The 21488-nt window shown below is 39.9% G+C and overlaps 1 protein-coding gene across 3 annotated transcripts; it reads right to left on the bottom strand.

The window, feature by feature from the left end:
* Positions 1–6226: 6226 nt before the first annotated feature.
* On the bottom strand, positions 6227–21152 carry LOC110828026 (kelch-like protein 10). Of its 3 annotated transcripts, none has more exons than XM_087344434.1 (10): positions 20998–21152; positions 17491–17678; positions 15933–16184; positions 14276–14555; positions 12517–12753; positions 11504–11673; positions 11017–11186; positions 10001–10162; positions 8785–8992; positions 6227–7035 (listed from the first exon to the last, which is right to left on the bottom strand). In XM_087344434.1, the coding sequence occupies exons 2-10, from the start codon at positions 17673–17675 to the stop codon at positions 6897–6899; spliced, it is 1803 nt and encodes a 600-aa protein (XP_087200560.1). In that variant the 5' UTR covers positions 17676–17678; positions 20998–21152; the 3' UTR covers positions 6227–6896. The 3 variants fall into 3 exon arrangements, with proteins under 3 accessions (XP_087200560.1, XP_087200561.1, XP_087200562.1); XM_087344435.1 differs by lacking the exon at positions 20998–21152 and adding an exon at positions 19844–20051; XM_087344436.1 differs by lacking the exon at positions 10001–10162.
* Positions 21153–21488: the final 336 nt, after the last annotated feature.

Genomic DNA, 21488 nt, shown 5'->3' on the forward strand with positions numbered 1-21488 from the left:
CACAGTACATCAGAAACAGTCCGATAGAGATCGGTTCTGCAATGCTTCATGTGGTGGAATTTTGAAAATTTCAAAATCTTCAAAAAATGCTAGAAATTGTCTGAAAAGCACACAAAAGCAAAAATTTCAACTTCAATTGGTGAATGCCACATGCTGTCTCTGCCGGACTCGGCCTCTTATCTCACCCAGTTGCTTGCTGCCTGCCTCGGTGTCTGCACCAACTAGCTTCTGCAGGTCTCTAGAGAGGTAATTGTCGACCTTACTTCATGAACAGAAGAAGGTTGTGTTCTGCTGGTATGATGTTTCCATTCGGAAGTACTTTTTGGGTTTGGATTTCACTTGGAAGCCAGTATAAATTTCTTATCTTTTAGTAAATGTAAGTCATAATTTATCTATTCTACCCCATTTTTTCTTATCTTGTTTTCCAAATTTGTAGTAAAGTATACCGATTGAGTTTTTCCATTCAAGATTTTTTAGATTGGAATTTTCTCATGTGCAAAGTTTGCAGGGCAATTGGTTCAGTTCAAGTAAATCAGATGAACTCGCCTTTAACATTTCACGTCTGTGATGTATCACCCCTGTGCTTTGTTCTACACATTGTGGCCTGTTTATTCTGCTCCACAGAAGCAGAGAAGCTGGCCTTGAATCTTACGCAGGGGACCACAAGTAATACAGGCCACTGTAAGGCTGTAAGTGGCAAGACAGCAGCTGTTAGTCCAACTCAAAGCCATGCCCGTAACATTACCTGCTGTAGCAAAGGGCAGCTCATTGGCAAGAGTGGGCCCAATATTCTGAAATGGGTTGATCCTGATGGCCTTAATACTGGTGGCTAGATCAGGCGTACCTGTCTCCACTTCTTCCAGAAGTACAGTGCGTATGGTATTAATTTGTATAGTTTCATCTATGCATTTTCTGAAATCCAGTCTGCATTTATGGCAGTAGAGAGGATCACACAAATGGTATAATAAATGTCCATGACATTACAAGCAGTTTGGAAATCCAAACATGGGCTGAGGACTTACCCAAATCAGAGTTTGTTAAACAGAATAGATGTGCCATAACCACCTGGTCTTCAGCAAAACATTTGGATCTAGTTTGTAGTGTCAAGAATTATTATTGGAATGGTAATGGTAGCTGCAGGGTTCAAGCCTTTTTACTCGTTCCAGTCTCAAAATGCAGACTTATTGTTTGTTAAAGCAAATGGTACATATAGTTACCACTAGGATTCAAAGCGTTAAACGTGCTACACGGTACTTAATCATGTGCCCACAAAGTTTGAAAGGGCGAAGTTGGGCCTAATTAACCCAAAACTCAACCAATCAGCCTTCCAGACAATCCGCTAATAACTTTACTATGCAGGCATATTGTTTAAAAGCTGATAGTCGATTAGCTGGTTACGAAATTCCTCTATTTTTATGGAATCATTTCATCATCGTGTTCACAAAAGCCCGCCAGTGGACGTTATTTTGTTCCAGAAGAATTGTGTCCACAGTTGCATTCTGATTTTTCCTGAAAGCTATTTTATTATTATTCTGTAATCAACAATTTAATCCCACAAGTAAACTTTGGAGTGGTTTTATGGACACACACACTTCATAAATAAAAGGTTGCTTTAGGTTTGTGAGTGAACAAACACTGCACGACTCTTACTTTTACGAAATCAAGTTACTGAATCCAAAAGGGTGTTTAGTCTCGCATCTTGTGTATCATTTTCGGCTCAAAGTAATAAGGTTTGTAACTGCCGATACATCGCTTTATGCATTGAGCTATATGTACCATCTGTTTTAAGAATCATTAACGCTGCATTTTTTGTATGTTTCTCGCACTAAACAGCGATTATTTCCTTAAACGGCGTTAACCAGTTGATCTTTTTAATGGTGGAGTGCGGTGTTTTCTTAGCGGTGCGGACTGAATTCTTAAATATTATTTAGACGAGTTTGGGCTTCAAAGGTTTAAATTTCATCCTGACAGCTTTTGAAAGTTGTAGTAAGGTGATGTAATTCAAAGCCAAAAAATCTGTCTTGCGTGTCTAAACAAAAGCAGCAAACAGTGTCACAGTCTGAGTGGGAGGAGAATCAGCACTTTCCTCTAATCAAGCGACTCATCACCACGACTCACGTGTTTATTACATTCAAAGTGGAATGTTTTTATTTCACCGTCGTTTTACTGCGGACTGCCTCCATTTTCGGGACGATGATGGATGGTGTATAGTCTTAAGGAACCAGCTGTAGCTTCATGGAAGAAATATCATATCAGCTGAGCATATTTAAGCTGACGACAGCATCCTTGTGAACTTGCCTTGCTCCATTCCAAGCCACACTACCACATTAGTAAGACTAAACCTAACCATAATATCTCTACAGTGGGAATCAGGCAGCCGGTCCGGTAGATTTGCCGTGATGGCTCGTGGACAAACTCTCATATGAAACAATGTAACACTACCAACCCGGACGGCGAAAATTCTTGTCGTTGACAAGGGCCCTTATTATCTGCGTATGTAAGTTGCTCATTTCTCCCTGAGACCGGATATTACTGGGACAGATTCCGTCATACAGGATAAGTGAAGGACCGGATAAGACGGAGCACTATTCTGACAGCGATCGGGTGGGGAGAATTTTGAAAAAAATTCAAAATTTTCGGAAAATCAAAAAATGCAGAAAACTGCATAAAAGTTTCGAATTTTTCCAAAATTTTGAAGTTGATATTTTTCAAAGAAATTTAGTTTTGTACGCCTTTTGGACAATTTGCAGTATTTTTTGAAAACTTTTATTATTTTCAAAATTCTCCCTATACGTAACCTAAAAATTCTGTTTCTGCCTTACCGTGTCTCTGCCGAACTAAGTCTGCAGAGACTGAGTCCTACACAGGCCGGGAGACCGCGTGTTGCAGGGGCTGAGTCCAGCAGAGACCAAGTCTTGTAGAGACCGGCAGTGTCTGTGACTTGTGGCAGGGATCGCGTAGGGAGAATTTTGAAAAAAAAATTCAAAATTTTCGAAAAATCAAAAAATTCTGGAAACAGTTTCCTTTTTGTAAATAAAATGTTTGTACTTAGCATTCTGTTTCATGGCGATGCTTAATTAAACATTACAACTTCAACATAATTGTAGTCTATACTGGTATAATTACCACTACGTTGTGCGCTTATTAATTTACAGTTTTTGGTAGGCTTGCTCTAAATGTAAATAGTGTGTAATAGCATTATGTATAAAAAAAATGTACATACCATACAGAGACACGATGTGAGCACAAGTCTGGTGTTTAAATTCTCTTGTCAGTCTTCTGAATTTAGCAAAAAGATTTTGCGATTAGCATGTTCTTTAATTTCTAAACATACTTTTCTAATTTACGTATTTTTGTCTCTTCTGCAGGCCGCCTGAACATCTTTATTTAGTTTATCTAACTGCTCAGTCCTCGTCGGATTTCTATTAGTTCGAGGGTTCTTCATGCTAGTCCAAAGATCATTTGAGGTACCAGTGATTGTTACAGTAACAAACGACTCCAAAAGGTGATTTTCAAACGCTGCTGAATCTTTTAATTCGTATCTCTTGGTTAGATAAATTTGGCATCCTTTATAGAGGATCTCCATCTTATGTTAATCAGAACATAATCGATTTGATTTCACTGTCGGTCTCCAGGGCTGCTCCAAGTGTACAAATGTCGCTTGTGATGTTGAAATAGAGGGTTGGCAACTGTAAGTTGTTGTCAATTGCAAACTGGATGAGGCGCTCGCCTCTGGGATTTCTCTCACCCATCCCAGATAATCCAACCGCTGAGCGTGCATGGCTCTCCAATTTAATCTCACCGATTTTTGCATTAAAGTCACCCATGACTATTGTGACCTCACGATTTGGAATAGATGATGAGGTGTTTTCCAGATGTTGTTAAAAAAGTCTTCTATTGCTTCGTCTTTTGCACTTGATGTTGGCGCATAGACTTGAAATATATTTATGGTAGCCGGCTCTGCCTCAATGTTAAGAGCTATTTCTCGGTTGTTCACTGACATATTAATTTAAAATTTTAGGAATCACAATAGCGACTCCGTTGCGGCTGATTTCAGCGCAGCCTGAGAAATAAACTCAGTGATTATCAGATTTAAAATGACCATAATTCCTCCAGTGCGTCTCACTTAAAGCAGCAATCGATTTGCTGTATCTAACCAATTCACGTAAGACTGCGTAGAGCTTTCCGGGAGGCATGAGTCCTCTGACATTCCAGGTGGAGATTTTATGAGTTGCTCTTCTCCTTCTTCCAGGAATCCATTTCGCATGTGCTGTCTGGTTGCCTACACGCACATGCCCAGTAGCAAATTTCTCACCCCGCGGCCTGGACCCGCAGTGGCGCCGATCGTCGGTCGGGTCGCTCGACAAAACAAAATCCTCATCGGCTTTTCTGCTCATTTTGGTGTTCATTGGGTCCATAGTGAGGCCAGGATAGGCGAAGGAAGAAATCTATGGAAAAATCTTAACAGAAGAAGAGATAGGATGGTGGGACACATTCTGAGGCACCCAGGATTGGTTAATTTGATAATGGAAGGAACAGTTGAAGGGAAAAATTGTAAGGGGAGACAAAGATTGGAATATGTGACTCAGATTTTTGAAGATGTGGGCTGTAAAGAATATGTGGAAATGAAGAGACTGGCGCAAGACAGACGAAAATGGAGGACCGCATCAAACCATTCGGGAGACTGATGACAAAGAGGGAGAATTTGCAACACTTTATTTCCTCCTATAAAAACAAAATGGGTCTTCATGTTTCACGGCATGCAGGATGCTCCCGACCAACTCAGCGACTAGCAGTTTCTCACATGTGACTTTATCCCACAGCATTATTTACTTAAGTTTAAAAGAAATGTGTATACTCCTTGTTTAATAAGTTATTGGTATTTATAAAAGCGAAATACACTCTCCTTTACCATGAGAAGACTAATATTCGGAATATTATGTTAAAGCTATAATATATGCACACAATAATGCTTAAAATCCTTGTTTCACAATGTAATTAAACGGGCAATGTGTTCAACACAAGCCAATGCCTGATCATACCAAACATCTTTTCATTACGGAGGTTATGGGCAAGAAACTTGGCTCAGAGAGCAGCAATTTTTATGGCTTTGTCCTCGTTTCCCTCAGTTCCTTAAGACAATCAAGGGATAGTACTTCTACTTAGGCCACGACCACTTCCCTCCGCATCCTTTACAACTGAATCATTTAATCTTCCTGCCATTTGACAACATTCTTCTTCGATTCAAGCTCTAGATTCATTGAGGACCTCGGCTTTCAGTGGAGTTTCCTTAGCCACTTCATACCAATTTCTTATTCTCATGATTTTCAAATCCTCTTCAGCCTCATCTCTACGTCTCTTACGTGGTCTTCCGCTCTTCATTCTTCCACGCCATCTGTCAGAGGTTTTATAAATTTCACAATATATTACGTCCTCTATCTCCTTATTAGTTTTATTTCCCAGCTTTCTCCTTCATTTATGGCACCACGGATTTTTCTAATCATCCTTCTTTCAAATATTCTAAGGACCTTAATTTCTTCTGAAGTGACTGTCCAAGAATACTGAGACTCCGATTGTCTAAAATCGATATTAAGTCACTTCAAGTATATGTTACACCATTTCACACTGGTTTTTCTTCTTTTTCAAGGGAAGCGGTGAAACAAATGCTTAAAATTACTTCTAATATCCGTCACAAACGATCAGAATCTCAGTGTCCAATAACAGGGGAAATGAGGGGGTGGGGGAATCACGGCATTTAAGGTAATGCTGCCACCCGAATTATCTTTCAAACGATTTGATATGAGCGCGATCTGCTCGCACTGACATCTCTGGTGACATCGTAGAAACAGCCTCGAGCTGTTATGGCGGTTGGGGATGTCGTCGTTCCTTTGTGGTAAAGAAAAATCTCATCTCTCTCTTCTATGTTTTAAAGTTAATCGATTGCACGGAAAGTGTAGCCTTGTGTTCTTGTTCCTTAATTTGAAAGTCTGTTCTTCTGAATCTCGGGCGGGAATAAATAATTTGTTATGTTAACCACGTCTTGGTTAATGGCACTTTCTGGTGCGGTATTGTCCAGGTACGAGGCAGTTATAAGGCGTAAAGTCTTCTTTCAGGCCCGGCTTATGATCTGTAAAGCTGATTCTGTATTTGATTTTATCTCCTAAACATGCTTCGAGTTCCCCGTTTGATTAAAGCTGTCTCATTTTTCTATTACTCTGTATGTATCTTAACTAAATTCAAGTTCCTAGTTTTGTGTATTTTGTGGTAATATTCGTAATTATTCATTAAAATATTTAAAAGAATCTTGCAAAATACAGTGAATAAATAAATACATCTGTTAACTGAAAGCATCGTCTGTTTCTTGATAGCACTTGAAAAGGTTGGTACTTCACCAGGGACATGGCACAATTACCCGGTATATCGGGGCAACTCAGCCAAATGTAGTTTCGATTTTTTTAAAATATCACACGTAGATCAGAAATCAATACAAAAATCTCAGCGTGTTGCCTTCGTAATGACGTTTTTCTAAACGTTGTTCAAGAAGCAAAACATTCAATCTTCCCCTAATACCATGAAAACGGTTTCGTAACTCGAAGCATGTCGCCACAAGTGGATTTATTTAATACAAGATGCAAGGTGAAACTGCTCTGTAGTGATGGATGGTAATATTTTAGATAAAATTAAACGTATGTAAAATAACTAATTTCAATAAGACTTCTTGAGCAGAGAATAAGGAAAAGAAATAATTTTTCCTTGTTTTCTGCAAACAATATTTTTTTTTATTTTTTTTGTAGCTCCTACATCAATTCCTACTTTTCTACATTATTTTCTTAAGGAAAGTAATTAAAATTAATGTGTTCGTCGTGGTTGTAATCAACTGCAAACTACTCATTTTCCTAATCCAACATTTTTTTACGTTTCTCCTCTATCAATTTGTCTCTGTGTTTGTAGGTGTAATCGCCTGCATTCGGTAGGTTCTTGATGACACAAGTCGACATCTCGTTTCTACAAATATTCAAGTTCTCCACCCGGTGCCTGCAATTTGGAATATTAAATGTAGAAACAAACCCTCGTTCATCATCCATCAGTATTATCTACACTCAAGACAATTTTTATCACATTTTACTGACACAGTTACATAAAACATGTATCACTGCATGAGATGATGTAACTCACGAAGGAATGCGTCTTCTACCATAAATAATTTATTTAATATAAATCTGAAAGAAATGTAATTTGAATGCCGGTGCATTTATGTAAAATATTATCCATTTTCTTAAAAATATATATACTTTTTCTTCTGGGGTTCCAAAATATCAGATATTTCGGTGTAGAATAAGTATAAAAGAATTATCTTTGCGAGTCGTAAAATGTGTTGACCTAAAAATATCCATGTCTGATGGGTTGGCTCTGTCTTTGGTTAGAATGGAAAACTGCTTGAAGCTAAGGGCACAGGTTTCCACCGAAATGTCGTTGCTTGTATTTTGTTTCCAGAAAACCTTAACAAAAATTCCCCCAATCGGAATTCATTGCACGATTCCCACACCATATTTCAGAACAGTTCACACGTGATCTTTCTTTCACTCATGTACATAGATCATAGATAAAAAAAAGTTACAGTGGAACGATGGTTCTGGAGAATTAGACGTAAATACGTCTATACGGAAAGGAAGTTTATATATTGGCTTTATTCTAAATATTTCCTTTATACCCTTTATTCCTTTATATTGAGTAAAGTTTGATTAAGACTTTGCTTATTTAACTTGAATTAGTTACGCTTAAGATGGGTCTGTGGTAGCTGAATGTAATGTAAGGTAATGTAATGTAATGTAATGTAATGTAATGTAAGGTAACGTAATGTAATGTAATGTAAGGTAAGGTAAGGTAAGGTAAGGTAATGTAAGGTAATGTAATGTAAGGTAATGTAATGAAATGATTTATAGGTAACAACAATGGTAAGTAAAGAGATGACGTTTCCTTGGTACCAATAATGCCGAGTAAACAATTGAAGTTTCCAAGGTAACATAACAATGCAGTTACACTTTTTCGTTTCACTTTTTGCCGAATGACACTGACCCGAAAATATAGACGTATTTACGTCAAAAAAATTGTCCCATCAAAAATAGTTATGGAGAGGTTCTGTTACACTTAAGACAGACACAAACCAAAATCAAATGAATTTCTGTGGGATTTTTGGCACTTGCTCATACAAGTATGAAGAAATTTTTCTTCTGGGATGTTTTTAGAGCTCTTTACTCACTCCCTCAACAGCGATTTCCAAATATACTTCCATCAAAAATGGGGCCATAAGACGGTAGGCGTCGTTGAACCTGAAACTGGCCTAACACTTTGATGAAAGCCGAAGTTTATGGCGATGCTGATGAGCTGAACGCCAGAAACTTCCTGCCCAAGAGAGTGCCATTGGTCAAAGAAACTTGGTCAAAGAGCTTCTTATTAATGCAGTTACAGCTTACGTCTGATTAGCATTTCCTAGTCATTCGCCCTCTGCTTTAACCATTGGACTTGACCGCAACGTAGCCCTGCCTGCCTTCATTCAACCTCCTTCCTCTCACCCATTTTTCGCGCGTTGTATTCAAAGCCCTGAGTAAGCAGTAAGAACCTCTGAAACTTCGGTCAGTTTCTACGTCACTACACGGTGCAGCATCCGCAAGATCGCGGTTATTTTGACCGGAAACGATTCACTTCCTAGAGCTTTTCGAAAGTAACAGTCTGTGATTATACAGCCCTGAAAAATCAAACAAAGAAACAAACAAAGAAACAAACCATTGATTTTCCTTGTCACTGAAGCATTCGACATGGGGGAGGTAGTTGGTCTCGCCATATTTTAAACCGATGACGAAGATCATATCGTCGAACACTTCTGCGCTTAAGTCATGTGAATTGAAGTTCATGGCAGGGATCTCGGTCCACGTGTCTTCTGCAGGGTCATACTTTGCGGAATTGGGCACGAGAGATGCCATGCGGGGTCCTCCTGCACACACACAATCAGTAACATGTCACAGGATATAAAAAATTCAGCCAAAGTGAACTTATCCTAACCCCATTCAGCGGGGCCCGTGTTGATATTTTTTACTCTGTCACCTGGCCACGAAATATTTGATCTTTATAGAGTCACAAGATTCATCAACTTATTCACAAAAGTCAGTAGTTGACCTCTTCTCACATACTCTAAATCCTTAAAAACATTTTAATATTATCCTTCCTTTTACGCCTATGTATCACAAGTTGTATATTGTCTTCAACATCACAAATTATAACATTTTAGATGTTTGTATTTCTCGTAACTTCAATGCATCACACTCCGCCCATCTTACCCAACGGACGTTACGCTCTTAAAATTTGTAATTCCGTAAACGGAACGAATGAATGAAATATAACGAAGAAAGTTCATTCCCTTTTGCAGTATTAATTTTTAGTAGCAGGACCGAAATTAAGGATGAAATAGCTAAAATATTATTTTCGTACTTGTAGCATCAGGAAATTGAGCCTGACATCTGTTTTCTGCTTCATGAAACTGCGTGCGAAAATAGCGCCCAGGAATAGACACAAGATACACTGTTCAAAACGGCGTTACACAAACAAGTGACGAAAAGCAAAGACTGCGAAGGGACTGCTTTAAACCATTTGCTTTTTGGGGATAACAGCGCGGCAAACTGAAATTTCCTTGCCACAATAACAAAATATTTGCATTTAAAACTGGGACTGTGTGACAAATGGGGTATGCGTTAGTTGAGATACCACAAGAGGTTATGCGTGGTTAGATAGTTAGTTAGTTAGTTAGTTAAGTTTTCTTTGTGGAGAATGTAATCGAAACCACGATTCGGGGTTAAAATCACTGACAAACTAACTCTGTAATGAAAGGAGGAAAATGCTGTTCGTAGAATCTCAGTCACTCAAAGAAAACCAGGAAAACATTTCACAATAGCAAGTTCTGTATGAAGGATAAAGTGTCATCACTCAGAATATCCAGAGTTCTCACCTAGAGCGTAAATACAGTCGTGGAAGGCGACGCAAGAAAAACGTTCACGTCCAGAAAGCATTGGTGCAACGAACGTCCATTGGTTGGTGTCCGGGTCATAAAATTCCACCGAGTTTATCAAACAATGTATAATATTAAAGCCACCAGCGACGTATATTTTTTCTGCAAAAACAAATTAGCTATAATTAAACTGGTCCATACAGAGCACAGACATGGGACAATTTGTACTTAAATCTGTAAATATACTAATGATATTGTATTTAATGTCCCCCTTCATATGACAGAAACTGCACAGACACGGCTGTCTCTGTTCATATGTTTCTTCATTTCGAAAGCAGACAATCAGCTTGTCAAAGGAAACGAGCCTAACTGATAAAATTTAATATAAACAGCATAAAGTGTTTACATTAACTCACAATGGAAAAAATGGTAAGTTACATCTTCTGTGAAACGAGTTTTATTAAATTTGGTATCAGAGATGTACGGTACGAGGTGCCAAGCGGTGCTCTACATTTATAATACAATGTGCTGTTTACATGAGATTACTAACTGTCTCAAAAACATATTACATCTGTATTATTTGAGAGCCCGTTTCATAGTTTTATGGTTGTTTGAATTCATTCCTAATTTAAACTACAGACGCGAAGACGATGTACAGGGACAGCTTACAAGAGCAGAAGAAACCATCACGCACTCAGAACTTCAAGCCGTTGCAGTCTGTGAAATAACGTAGTACGTAGCACGGATAAAAGAAAGAGATAATAAAATAATATGGGACAGTGGAGTGGGGGAAAATAAGTTCAAGAGCGAGGAGGAATGCCTTGAAGATGAAGGCATAAATTTCGTCTGAAACGTCAGTAGAAGTCAAACGACAGCCATCTTCTTACTCTCCATCGTGAGAACCTCAAATCCTGCGATTCCTTCAACCGTTCTTGCGTTGTTACACGCGGACAGACAGACAGACGCCTCGCCTTCTGCACTAATTCGTACACTACTGTTTAACAGGATTTACGGACCATTCAGCACAGTCGCACTTGCAGATTTTCGTTGTGTGTTCATGGGAGCGATCAAAAACCACTCGTTCGTCTTGCAATCATATCTCTCAACCGTGCTGTGATAAATATCACTATAGCAACCGCCCATGGCGTACACTGCACCTCGCAGAACTGCCACACTAAAACTGCATCTGAAACGATAAAAGAACACGCTCTGCTATGCTAATTTGTAGCTGATTCAGATGCATTTCCTCTCGCAGAACGCAATTGTTCGCTCTTCATTGTTAAATCTTAACTCAAATGAATTCAAAGGGAAATCGTATTCTTGAAACTAACATTGTCGCAAAAGTCCTCCGACCTATTCACACTTTGCTCGATGCTCCTGAATGTGAGTGGTACAATTTTACAGCCCCTGCTCACATTTATATCTTGACCAATAGAGCGACTATCAGTTTTTTAAGAAGGACTATGCTCCAAGGAGTTCCTTAGTTACGAAGCTGCATCTTACCTTGGGACATACATACGCGCCACCTCGCGGCTTGTCTTCGTAACAGCGTTGAAGCAACGGCATGAGCATAAGGTTTCTATGCCGTCGAAACCACCGATGACGTAAATATCGAAACCGACTACAGCCGTGCGATGGTTGCCTCGCGGACCGATCGAGTCGACTCCCTCCACCTGCAGGAACGACAGGCTTTATGTTTCTTTGGGTCACTTGGTCTACTGAAGTGAAGTCCTTGCATTAAAGTTCAAGCGACCAACCACCGGAGCAGAGGTGCAACAGTGGACCGAAATTGCTACACCGTGGTGGGTGGCACTCGACAAAGACCGTGAGAAATTAAATTCGAGCAATCGTGGAATTATGAGAGGCGGAGGAATCAGGAAGACCCGAAGTGAGCTCAAACATTACCAGTGCTCTCGTCAAGTACGACAGACAAATGTAAAATTTCTGATCAACAGCTGACATTTCAGGTTCGTACTTGGTAAATACAGATGTTGGTGTTTTGGGTTTTATCACGCAAAGCTGGAGGCAGTACGTCCCCCACCCCATCCCAAATAGTGTGTCAGCTTTCTAATCCACGAGGCGTTACCACGCAGATGGCCAACATCGACACTGATCAGTGCTTCATTTATTACGTTGAAATCCACTGACGATTAACGATGTCTAAGATCAGCAGACAGGTTGCCATGACAGTTGAAGTAGGACGCCTATTGTAAACGGTATTTGAGGCAAACTTCACATCCTTCGTCGATTCCTATTAGAACTTCCATGTTAAACATGAGACTCAATATGTGTGTAATTTATTTATTCTTTTTAATTCATGTATTTGAAGCTTCTCTTAAAAAAGTGTTCCCTGCAATGGAAATAAACGAACACGAAATGAAGAGGCTAAGAGGTCCTTGTGATTAATCTTAAATAAACAATTACCTAGTAAAAATAAACAAAAAGGAGGAAAAGTACTTTTTCTCGGAAGCATCATTTAACAAGGGACGGTAAGAGTAGAAATGCGTGCAACTCACCAAACTCCACCGGTCTGCTCGTGCGTCGTACGCTTCGATCACATCTGAAGGCTCTCCGTCACGATACCCACCAATAGCAAATAGAATGTCCTGTGGGATTCGGGGGCGGGCAATCCTTGGTGTGACGAATTCCTTGTCTTCCTTCGTCAAACTTTTCACGTCTTCCAGGAATGTGAGCGTCTCCGAGATTACGGGTCTGCAATCCTCATTCTCCGTCACGTACGGGTGCTTTAAAACCTGTTGAACAGTTTAATGTAGACCTTATAAACTTTCAGGAATAAATGAAATGTTCCATTCCATAAGAGACAAAAAATTCACACATAATTTGTTTGAAAACTCACCGATGGACTGTGACATATACAGGAAAATATACATTTTGGTTTATGTAACGACGCTCTTAGCAAATGCACAGGTTGTGGAGAGAAGCGAAATCAAGGTTAAATCGATCTTAGATAAATGTATTGAAATGTTTTTCAACCGAAATTTAAATTCTTCAGTAAGTGTTGCATTTTGAGTAACATTCAAAATTCTAATTTATCTCTCGTCTCTCCCGTGCGAGATGCACTTTGTGACAATCAATTTTTTTTGATTCTATAACTTTAATTAATCGTCAAAATTACGTAGCATTAATAGAAATTTGAGACAATTAGTTGTTTCGAGTTTCAAGGGAGGCAACCTGCTACATGTTGATGGCTGCGTGGAAGGCCCGTCAACAAAACAGCTTGTGATTATTGGCTCGATGTCTATTAAGAGCCTTTGCATGTTTCGACCTTATTTGTTCATCAGCAGGTGGTTCTCCTTAATTGTTCGAAATTAGTAGATAGGAATTCTAAATTGAATGGACAGATGGATCCGTGCGATTGTTCACACGTATTCTTAAGAGGTGAGTGGCAGAAATCACAGGGAATTTGACTTGGGGTAGAACGAAGTTTTCTTGCTGCAATTTCGGATATCTGTTGCCCCTATGTGGTCAATCAGCTGAGGCTTATCATGCTAAGTGATCTCGGGTTGACTATGTATATCGTCGGAGATGCGTGAAATTATTAGAGCAGCTAAGACACGCTTCTTATGGCAGTAAGAAGTTTGGTTAAGTTGAACGCTGCGCAGAAGACGTGATTAATCCGTTGGAGAGCCTACCTATTCAAGCTGAGTGGACGTCAGAATGTAGTTAACGGTGGAATGCTGTAGTTGAACTGAAACACGTAATCGATCTTAATAAACGCTGAGACTGCAATCAAAGGTCGTAGCGCAGTCGGACTGTCAAACTTATAGACGATGAATAAAAGATTATTAACTCGAACCACATATCCGCATAAGAGAACGAATCGAATATTTATTTTGCACACACACACACACACACATGCGAGCGTGTTACCAGCGGCATTACTCAGGTAGTTATTGTAATCATGGAAACTAAGGCAAACTGGGGATTTCTTACGTAGAACATTTTGCGCGGAAGAAGGTACTCAAATCATTGTGAAGTTTTTACGTTGTTATTGTAAGACTTTTTTAACCAGAATCGAAATGTGTCAACAGATTCTGTGAAAGCAAATCAGTATTAAATCTCATGAACATCCGTTCAGACGTCCTCGAGCAAGAACTGTGGACAGACAGACAGACAGACAGACAGACGGGCTTACAAGTGACGATGAGAAAGGCTCACGATTTGCATTAATTGGTTACGAACACGTGTGAATATGGAATTGAAAATGTGGACTTCAATTCCCATAAACATCCACAATTTCAGGGGAATACTGACCTGCTCCTTGAAAAATTGTTCGTCAAGTAGTCCCAGCCTGACGGCCTTCAAAAAGCCCGCGATGTGGCCTTTCCTGTTGTCCAGGTGGTGGTTGATCCACCGGAGAATGCACTCCCACACAACTTTCTCGTCCTTCACGTTCAGATCCTCGGACCCGATTATCGCTTGCAGCTCCTCTACAGGCAGTTCCAGCAGTTCTTTGCTCTGCTGAGACACTTCCACGAAGTGGCGCAGAACGAAGCGACGAGCGTGAGGCTCGAGGTCGGCGAAGGAGTGAAACCTGCGACAGCGAGGATAAGAGCCGACTCAGAATCGATCTCCTTCGAAATCTGACACAATTAAACGCTACAGGAAGAACTGGATTATCAAGCATTTGCACACCACAGTATTTCGCCTCCAATTTTGACCTTAACCGTTTGAAGTCCGAATGAGCGAGACTGAGAGCAGACACGCGGAGAGGCAACGATGATGTATGCTCCATTTAACCGGTGCAAAATAAAATGTTTTCGGACCTGAAGGTTCCCAGGCAATGCCCGCTCGTCCTCGTGATAAAGTTATAGGTTTAAACAAGGGCATGGCGTACACAAGTGAAGAAAGCAATGAAACGTAGTGTAGTGCAGAATTTTTAGTTCTGGCCTTAACCTTGGCGAAACGACTTTGTGTTAACTGTGTGTGGTAATCCCGTGAAACCTCGTTTAACCGGACTATATGGTGGAACCAAAGATCGGATTCGCCGATAAGTCGAATATGCGGGGAAAGGGGAACTTGGTCATGGATATGAACAAATAAGTAGAGGCTCAATACAGATATTCCTCGTCGGCGGATGATGCGGGCGAGTCGCATGCACAATCCGACGGCAAAAGTCACTCGTGAGCTATGTTCGAGGGAGTCCCTGTACTAAAGTAGTGAATTTATCAGTCATTCTGTCCATCGCATGAAGTGGAAGTTGTGACGTGATTCTGCCGATGCCAGTGGATTTGCTTGCTATGTTGTCCTGAACAAGAAGGAGTAGGCGTTCATCTTTTAAGGGGACCAGCGGGTTATTTTTTTTATATTTTCCCCATAATAACCAATTCTCTAAATGTCTTGAAGTGCTCATAATAATCATCAAAATCAGGTTGTGAGGTTAGATCAATGAAATGTACCGCGTGGACATCGCGTTAAACACTTTCGCCGGTGGAATTCAATCGCAAGCAATCTGGTCGAAATTCGGTCCCTTAATGCCGGAATCGGATAATCGAGGCTCTGTTCTCAGAGGTTTTGCTGTATGCTGAAATATGTTGGGCTGAAAGTTGATTTTGGTGTTGGGAGGATTGTGTAAGAAGCAAGGAATGCTGCATAGAGAGAAAGAACGAAGATAAGGATTTCGAGATGAAGACAGATTTAATTATGACCCTGCAATAAGTCTGATTAATGTTCTACATGGTGAAATTAGATATCTGCTGGTCATTATGACGATCAAAACATAAGCAGTTAAATCAGAATATTTAAATTACAGGCACATCAATAACAAAATGCCAACGCATTATAATTCGCCCATTCCTCAGTCAGAGGTTTTAATCTCCGACCCGGCACTCTTCTGCTGTCTTGAATAAAGCTGATTCGCTCCAGCGACGAAGGCTGGCATCACAGCAAATGACAAATGAACAGAAATTACCTTGCGTACTGCATGATGCTGATACAGTTGTCGGCTTCCATCGTGTTCATGAGGAAGTCGAAGCAGAGTTCAGTAACGTCCGGAATACACAAGTAGTCAGCCGTCTCGAGCAGCTGACACGCGTTGCCGGAGCGGATGTCCACCTCGCGAAAATAAATATAATCCAGTATCTGGGTCATCATGTCTGAGCTGACTCCACGGAGGAGAACATCAGTCTCCTCACCGGTATGCAGTGTTGTCGTGAAGAGATTCCTGAAAGGTCACGAAGCAGTTGTTGATTTGGAGAAACGGCGAACAGAAAATGACAAGTCATGCGCACAAACTTTAATATTTTGTGACTCACGTAGCCAAATAAAAGTATCCTTTTGTCAATCTGGTGAATGAATTTTTGTTATTTGAATACTTCAAAAACTCTCATATGTATATTAATTTTACCAGATTAACTGCGACAGGGTGAAGAGCTTGCGTTGGGTTAACAGAATATAACTTACAAATCGGAAAGCAAACAGCGAACTTTTGTACTATAGAATAGTCACATCGTTTCTTACATACCCTTGACTCCTTCAAGAGATATCTGAGGTTATAACAACTCCTACAGAAATTTTAAAGCCAACCAGCAAAGTAACACAAAAATTTCAACATACATCGCTGGCTGTACATTCCACTGATTGATCATTTCGTAATATGAAATCTATTTGCTCTGTCAAAACATTTACCCGACAATAAACAACTTAAAATAAAAGCCGATGATTATACGCGGCCTTTAAAAAGTGATTACCAACCAGCAAACAATTTCCTATTACAAATTAAGGGATTTGCAGTGCAAAACGAACGGAAAGCTTTGATTGTCGGAAAACTGAAAAAGGGACACAGCTCGAAACAAGTCGTGAGAAAAGTGTGTTGGAAAACAGAAACAATTGTTCACGGTTATAATTCATTCCTCATTTCAAGAACGCAAAGCAACTTTATTTAAAACACAAGCAAATTAACGTATGCACAAATTCTCGAAAGATTCTCCCCTAACAATGAAATATTTCTCGCGACGTTCTTTGTTACAGTTTATTATGTTTCAGACAGCAACACACAGCAGCTCTCAATGTTGTTGGACAATGGCGTGACGAAAGTGCATTATCAACTTCCTTCTGGATTTTGTTGGTCGTCTTTATGTATTAAAAGCAAGAAGTTTTGGAAAGGGATTCTATTTCTCCCTCCAGATCGATTGACTGTCACCTTGGTACAACCGCACTTAAAAATTAGTACAAAAGGCCACGTACATCTTCAGGGATGTTGCATCGTGTTGTCTCGTAGAAATTGTCGGACGTTTCATTGGTGCTTACTGTTTCCATCATCAAGGAAAGAAGGCAGTAAGTACGTCTGAAATACCACTTAGTTTCTACGGCGCCGTGAGATTTCATGACAATGAACAATAACAAAAGACAAACAGCCGTATAAAAAAGAGGTTTCTGCATCAAAGGGGATATAACATTTCACATACGAATTGACGTCTATTATGTCCTTATTTAACGTGTTAATTAACCACGTCAGTCAATAAACAAACCTGAAATATTCGCTGCGCATCGACAGAATCACTCTGTGGACTCGAAAGACGCCGCCGTCCTCCAACCTCAGCACCGCGTCACACAAGCGGTTCTTCTCTCTCAGCTCGTTCAGAGGGACAAATGTTCCGGTGCACTTACACCGGCCGCCGACTTGGAAACAGCTGCGATGTTGGTTTGACTCCATCTCCTGAAAAACAGTCGATCATGTTACGGGGTTTTCTTCATACTGTCGCATGTGCAAATCAACTGAGAGTGACTTAGAGAGAACTCGGTAGTGAGAAGAATATCTAGTCCTGTGAGAGATTTACTGACAAGGGAATGGTGAAAATTGAGTAATATGGAGCTTTATAGATCTATTCATTAATTATTCAATTGTAGGCTGTCAGATTAAGAGTGATGAGATGGGCGGGGCGTTTAGTACACATGGCAGAGACAAGAAGTGCAACTTTTTAATCGGTAGACCTGAAAAAAAGGTCACAATAAGTTGCTGGGATAATATTAAAATGCGTCTTATAGAGGTTGGGAATTAAGGTGTGGATTGACTTCATCTGCTTGTGGATGTGGCTTAGAGGCGGGGTTTTGTAAATACGACATGAAACTTCATGTTTCATAAAAGGCGAGGCACGTGATTACATGGGCTACTGTTAGATTCTCAAGCAGGGCTTCGGTTCGATGGACTCAGTTTGTTTCTTTGTTACAGGAACGCCTGTTGAGAATCAATACAAAATGACAAAGCTGTAAATGTGACTTCATAGGCGGCTTACAGAACCCGAAGTTTCATCACCGAATTAACCAAAGCCCTCCACCAGACCCTGTTCTGGGTCAACGAAATCCAGTCTCCTTCAACTCCTATCTCCCATAGATCCCGCCTGAGATTATCCTCCCATCTACGTCTAGGTCTCCCCAGTGGTTTCGTCCCCTCAGTCTTCCCAAACAATACCTGGTGCACACCTCTTGTCCCATCCATGCGCGCTACATGCACCGCCCATCTCACTCTTCTCGACTTAATCACCGTGAAGACGTGACTGATATAGGCAATATTAAGTCATGCCGCGTGTTTGTTATTACTCGCATACATTTAAATCTTCTTATATGTAAACTACGTAGACATTACGTATAAAATATCAAGTAATCTATAGAGTCTTAGAAGCTTCTACTCTGGTGAACCGATTTAAAGAAATTACGACAAAAATATTCCATAGAAATTGCGTGACCTTTGATGCAGAAACAGATAGTTAACAAATAAATTTTGGATAAAGAACGCTACACCGTTTCATAAGCATAACATTTTCGAGTACTTCTCTCTCTGTAGAACTAAAAGTGCTTAAGAGCTTACGTGGTTAAGGACTTTCCTGCCTAAGTTACACATTTATATATACTACAAGCACAAAATATATATTAAATTTATCAAATGAACGCGAGAATTACAGTTGGGAACAGTCACAAAAGCAGTTCGTTGTTCTAACGCATGCGTAGATCAGGCCTACATCACGCTACTCACACACTGCAATGTACAAGATATCCTATGGTACTCGGCTCGTCAAAGAATAGCCCACTTCCTTTACTGAATCAGAAGGTTCATTATCGTGTTCACAAAAACCCGCCACCGGGGTCTATCCTGAGCCAGTTGCATCCAGTTCGCTCCATCGAGTCCCATCTCCCTAAGATCCATCTTAATGTTATCCTCCAACCTACGCCGAGGTCTTCCCAGAGGTCTCCTCCCTTCAGGCCTTGTAAACACCCCTCCCCTACCCACCTCCCCCTAACAAAATCTTGTGAGGAGCTCGTCATGCGTTTTTCTCTATTATCTGTCCCACTCCCGTTTTGGGTTCTAACATCTTCCTCAACACTCTGTTCTCAGAGACCCTCAGTCTATGTTTCTCGTTTTGCACCCATAAATACTTTGCACTCATTGATAGCAAGCATTCCCCGGATTTAATCAGCTGTTGTATGGAGATAATAAAAGGGAGATTTATCGATAATTAGGCTTGTAAATCAGAAATAAAAATTCTTAGCAGTTCCCTAAAACGCTTTAATAATGTCGATGTATCAAGAAATGTAAAGTGATAGAATTATTATTCAGAATATGTACCCCACTTCTTAGCATCCATATATTTTTATTAAGATTCTGGGCTACGAAACACATTATTATTCTTTTAAAATTGTAAAATGTTAATTGCCCACTGGAATATCCTTTCACTATCAATGATGCCGTGAACAAACAGAAGTCAATGTAATATTACTTGAAATTGTGTTAAAAAGAAGACAAGCCTAATTCTCTTAAACGAGTTCACAAATGCAGATGAAAACATTAAATGTGATGAACATTAATAATAAATAGGAATCCCTTACCTCAAACTTTCTTCAATTATAAGAGACCACGACGTCCACCGGCAATTATCAATTTAATCAAAACTAAAATGGAGAGTGTTGAGGGCAGTTTCACAGACTTCTTAACAATTCTTATATAAGATAAGTAATCGTGATATTCTAAAAGGATTTCAACAGCACAAAATTATCTACTCTACGACGCACTTCATCTACAAGCGATTCACAGCAAAGTTCTTTCCGCAATAACGAAAGCGGATTGTTGACTGCAATAATGAAACACAACAATGCCGAGTAAACAGTTGACGTAACAATTAGTTTCTTAGGTAAAAGAATAGAGTGCAATACGGTTCATTCAGGCAATTATACAGCATGCATAATAAATGAAAAAGGAGCCTTACGGCATGCTCAGTCAACATTGTTGCAGGTGTCGGATAGAAATTCCAATGCCTTTTCTTGTATTGTTATACACGCAGGTGTTCACATAAGGGCTGACCATTGTCGGTCCATATTTACACATTGTTGGTAGTTAAAGAAAAAGAGAAATACTCTAACTTATAATTTGGTTTCATTCAATCATAAATGTAACAAGTCAATAATTAATACTAGAGCAGGGCGCTCCTTTCGGAGCTCCTCGGGGGGTTGGTTGCGATTTAAAATCTTGTGTAAGAAACTAAACTCGAATGGGGGGTTAAAACACTTGACGAACCCCCATTCGGGGGAGTTGGTTGCGTTTTAAAAACTTAAATAACCCCCCCTTCGTGGGAGGGTTGGTTGTGTTTTAAAATTTTACATAACACACTAAATTAACCCCGCTGTCTCTATCTGACATTTTACTTCTTTACGTCGCTGTTCAGAGGCCAACTGTTATTGGTCAGTCAACTTTCTACGTCCAGCCCCACCCTTACAAATCTTCGTCTGCTTTTTCCCCTTCTGTTCTTATTGAATACGTTTTCCTACGTTTATCAATGTGGATTTCCATTCGCTTTTCATTATTTGTTAGATAGGTCAGGTTTTTAAGTTCCTACGTCGCTATTCAGAGGCCAATTGTTCTTGGTCAGTCAACTTTCTACGTCCAACCCCACCCTTGCAAAACTTCGTCTTAAAATCGATCATAATAGTTTTCGTAATCGTACTATATCGAGTATATATGAGTAGTATTATTAGTATCACTTTACCTTGTTGCAGTTGTTGGATTTGATACTTCAAATAGTTGATAACTTCTTCTGTCACTTTTCTGATGTTTTAAGCCAACTGTCAGTCAATTTTTAATAATGCGACGTGCTGCTTCTGTAGCAGTGATAATGCGACTGGCTTGGTAGTGAAGCGTTATTTGTTTACTCGGCATTATTGTGTTGTACTCGGCATTGTTGTGGGACACAACAATGCCGAGTTTGTTTATAGTTGACATTGTTGATGACGTTATTTCTTGAAGACAACGAGGAATCACAGATTTTTTTAGTAAATAAGAGAAGATAGATAGATAGAAGATAGAAGACGAGAATACATTTAAAAATATTCGGAAGAGACGTGAAGAAAAAACTTCAATTTCATTCGCCCTTATTTAAAAATAGCGCTCGGTTTCAGTGTAATTGATTAATTTTGGAGATGATTTTTGAGGGGCCCGGGCGCCGTTGAGTTCATCGCTCCTGGGCCAGAGAAATAATGA

Source organism: Zootermopsis nevadensis, unplaced genomic scaffold (genome assembly GCF_977971745.1).
Source record: "Zootermopsis nevadensis isolate Lab colony 2312 unplaced genomic scaffold, Znev_1.0 Znev_ptg000007l, whole genome shotgun sequence".
In the NCBI taxonomy this organism is placed as follows: Eukaryota; Metazoa; Arthropoda; class Insecta; order Blattodea; family Termopsidae; genus Zootermopsis; species Zootermopsis nevadensis.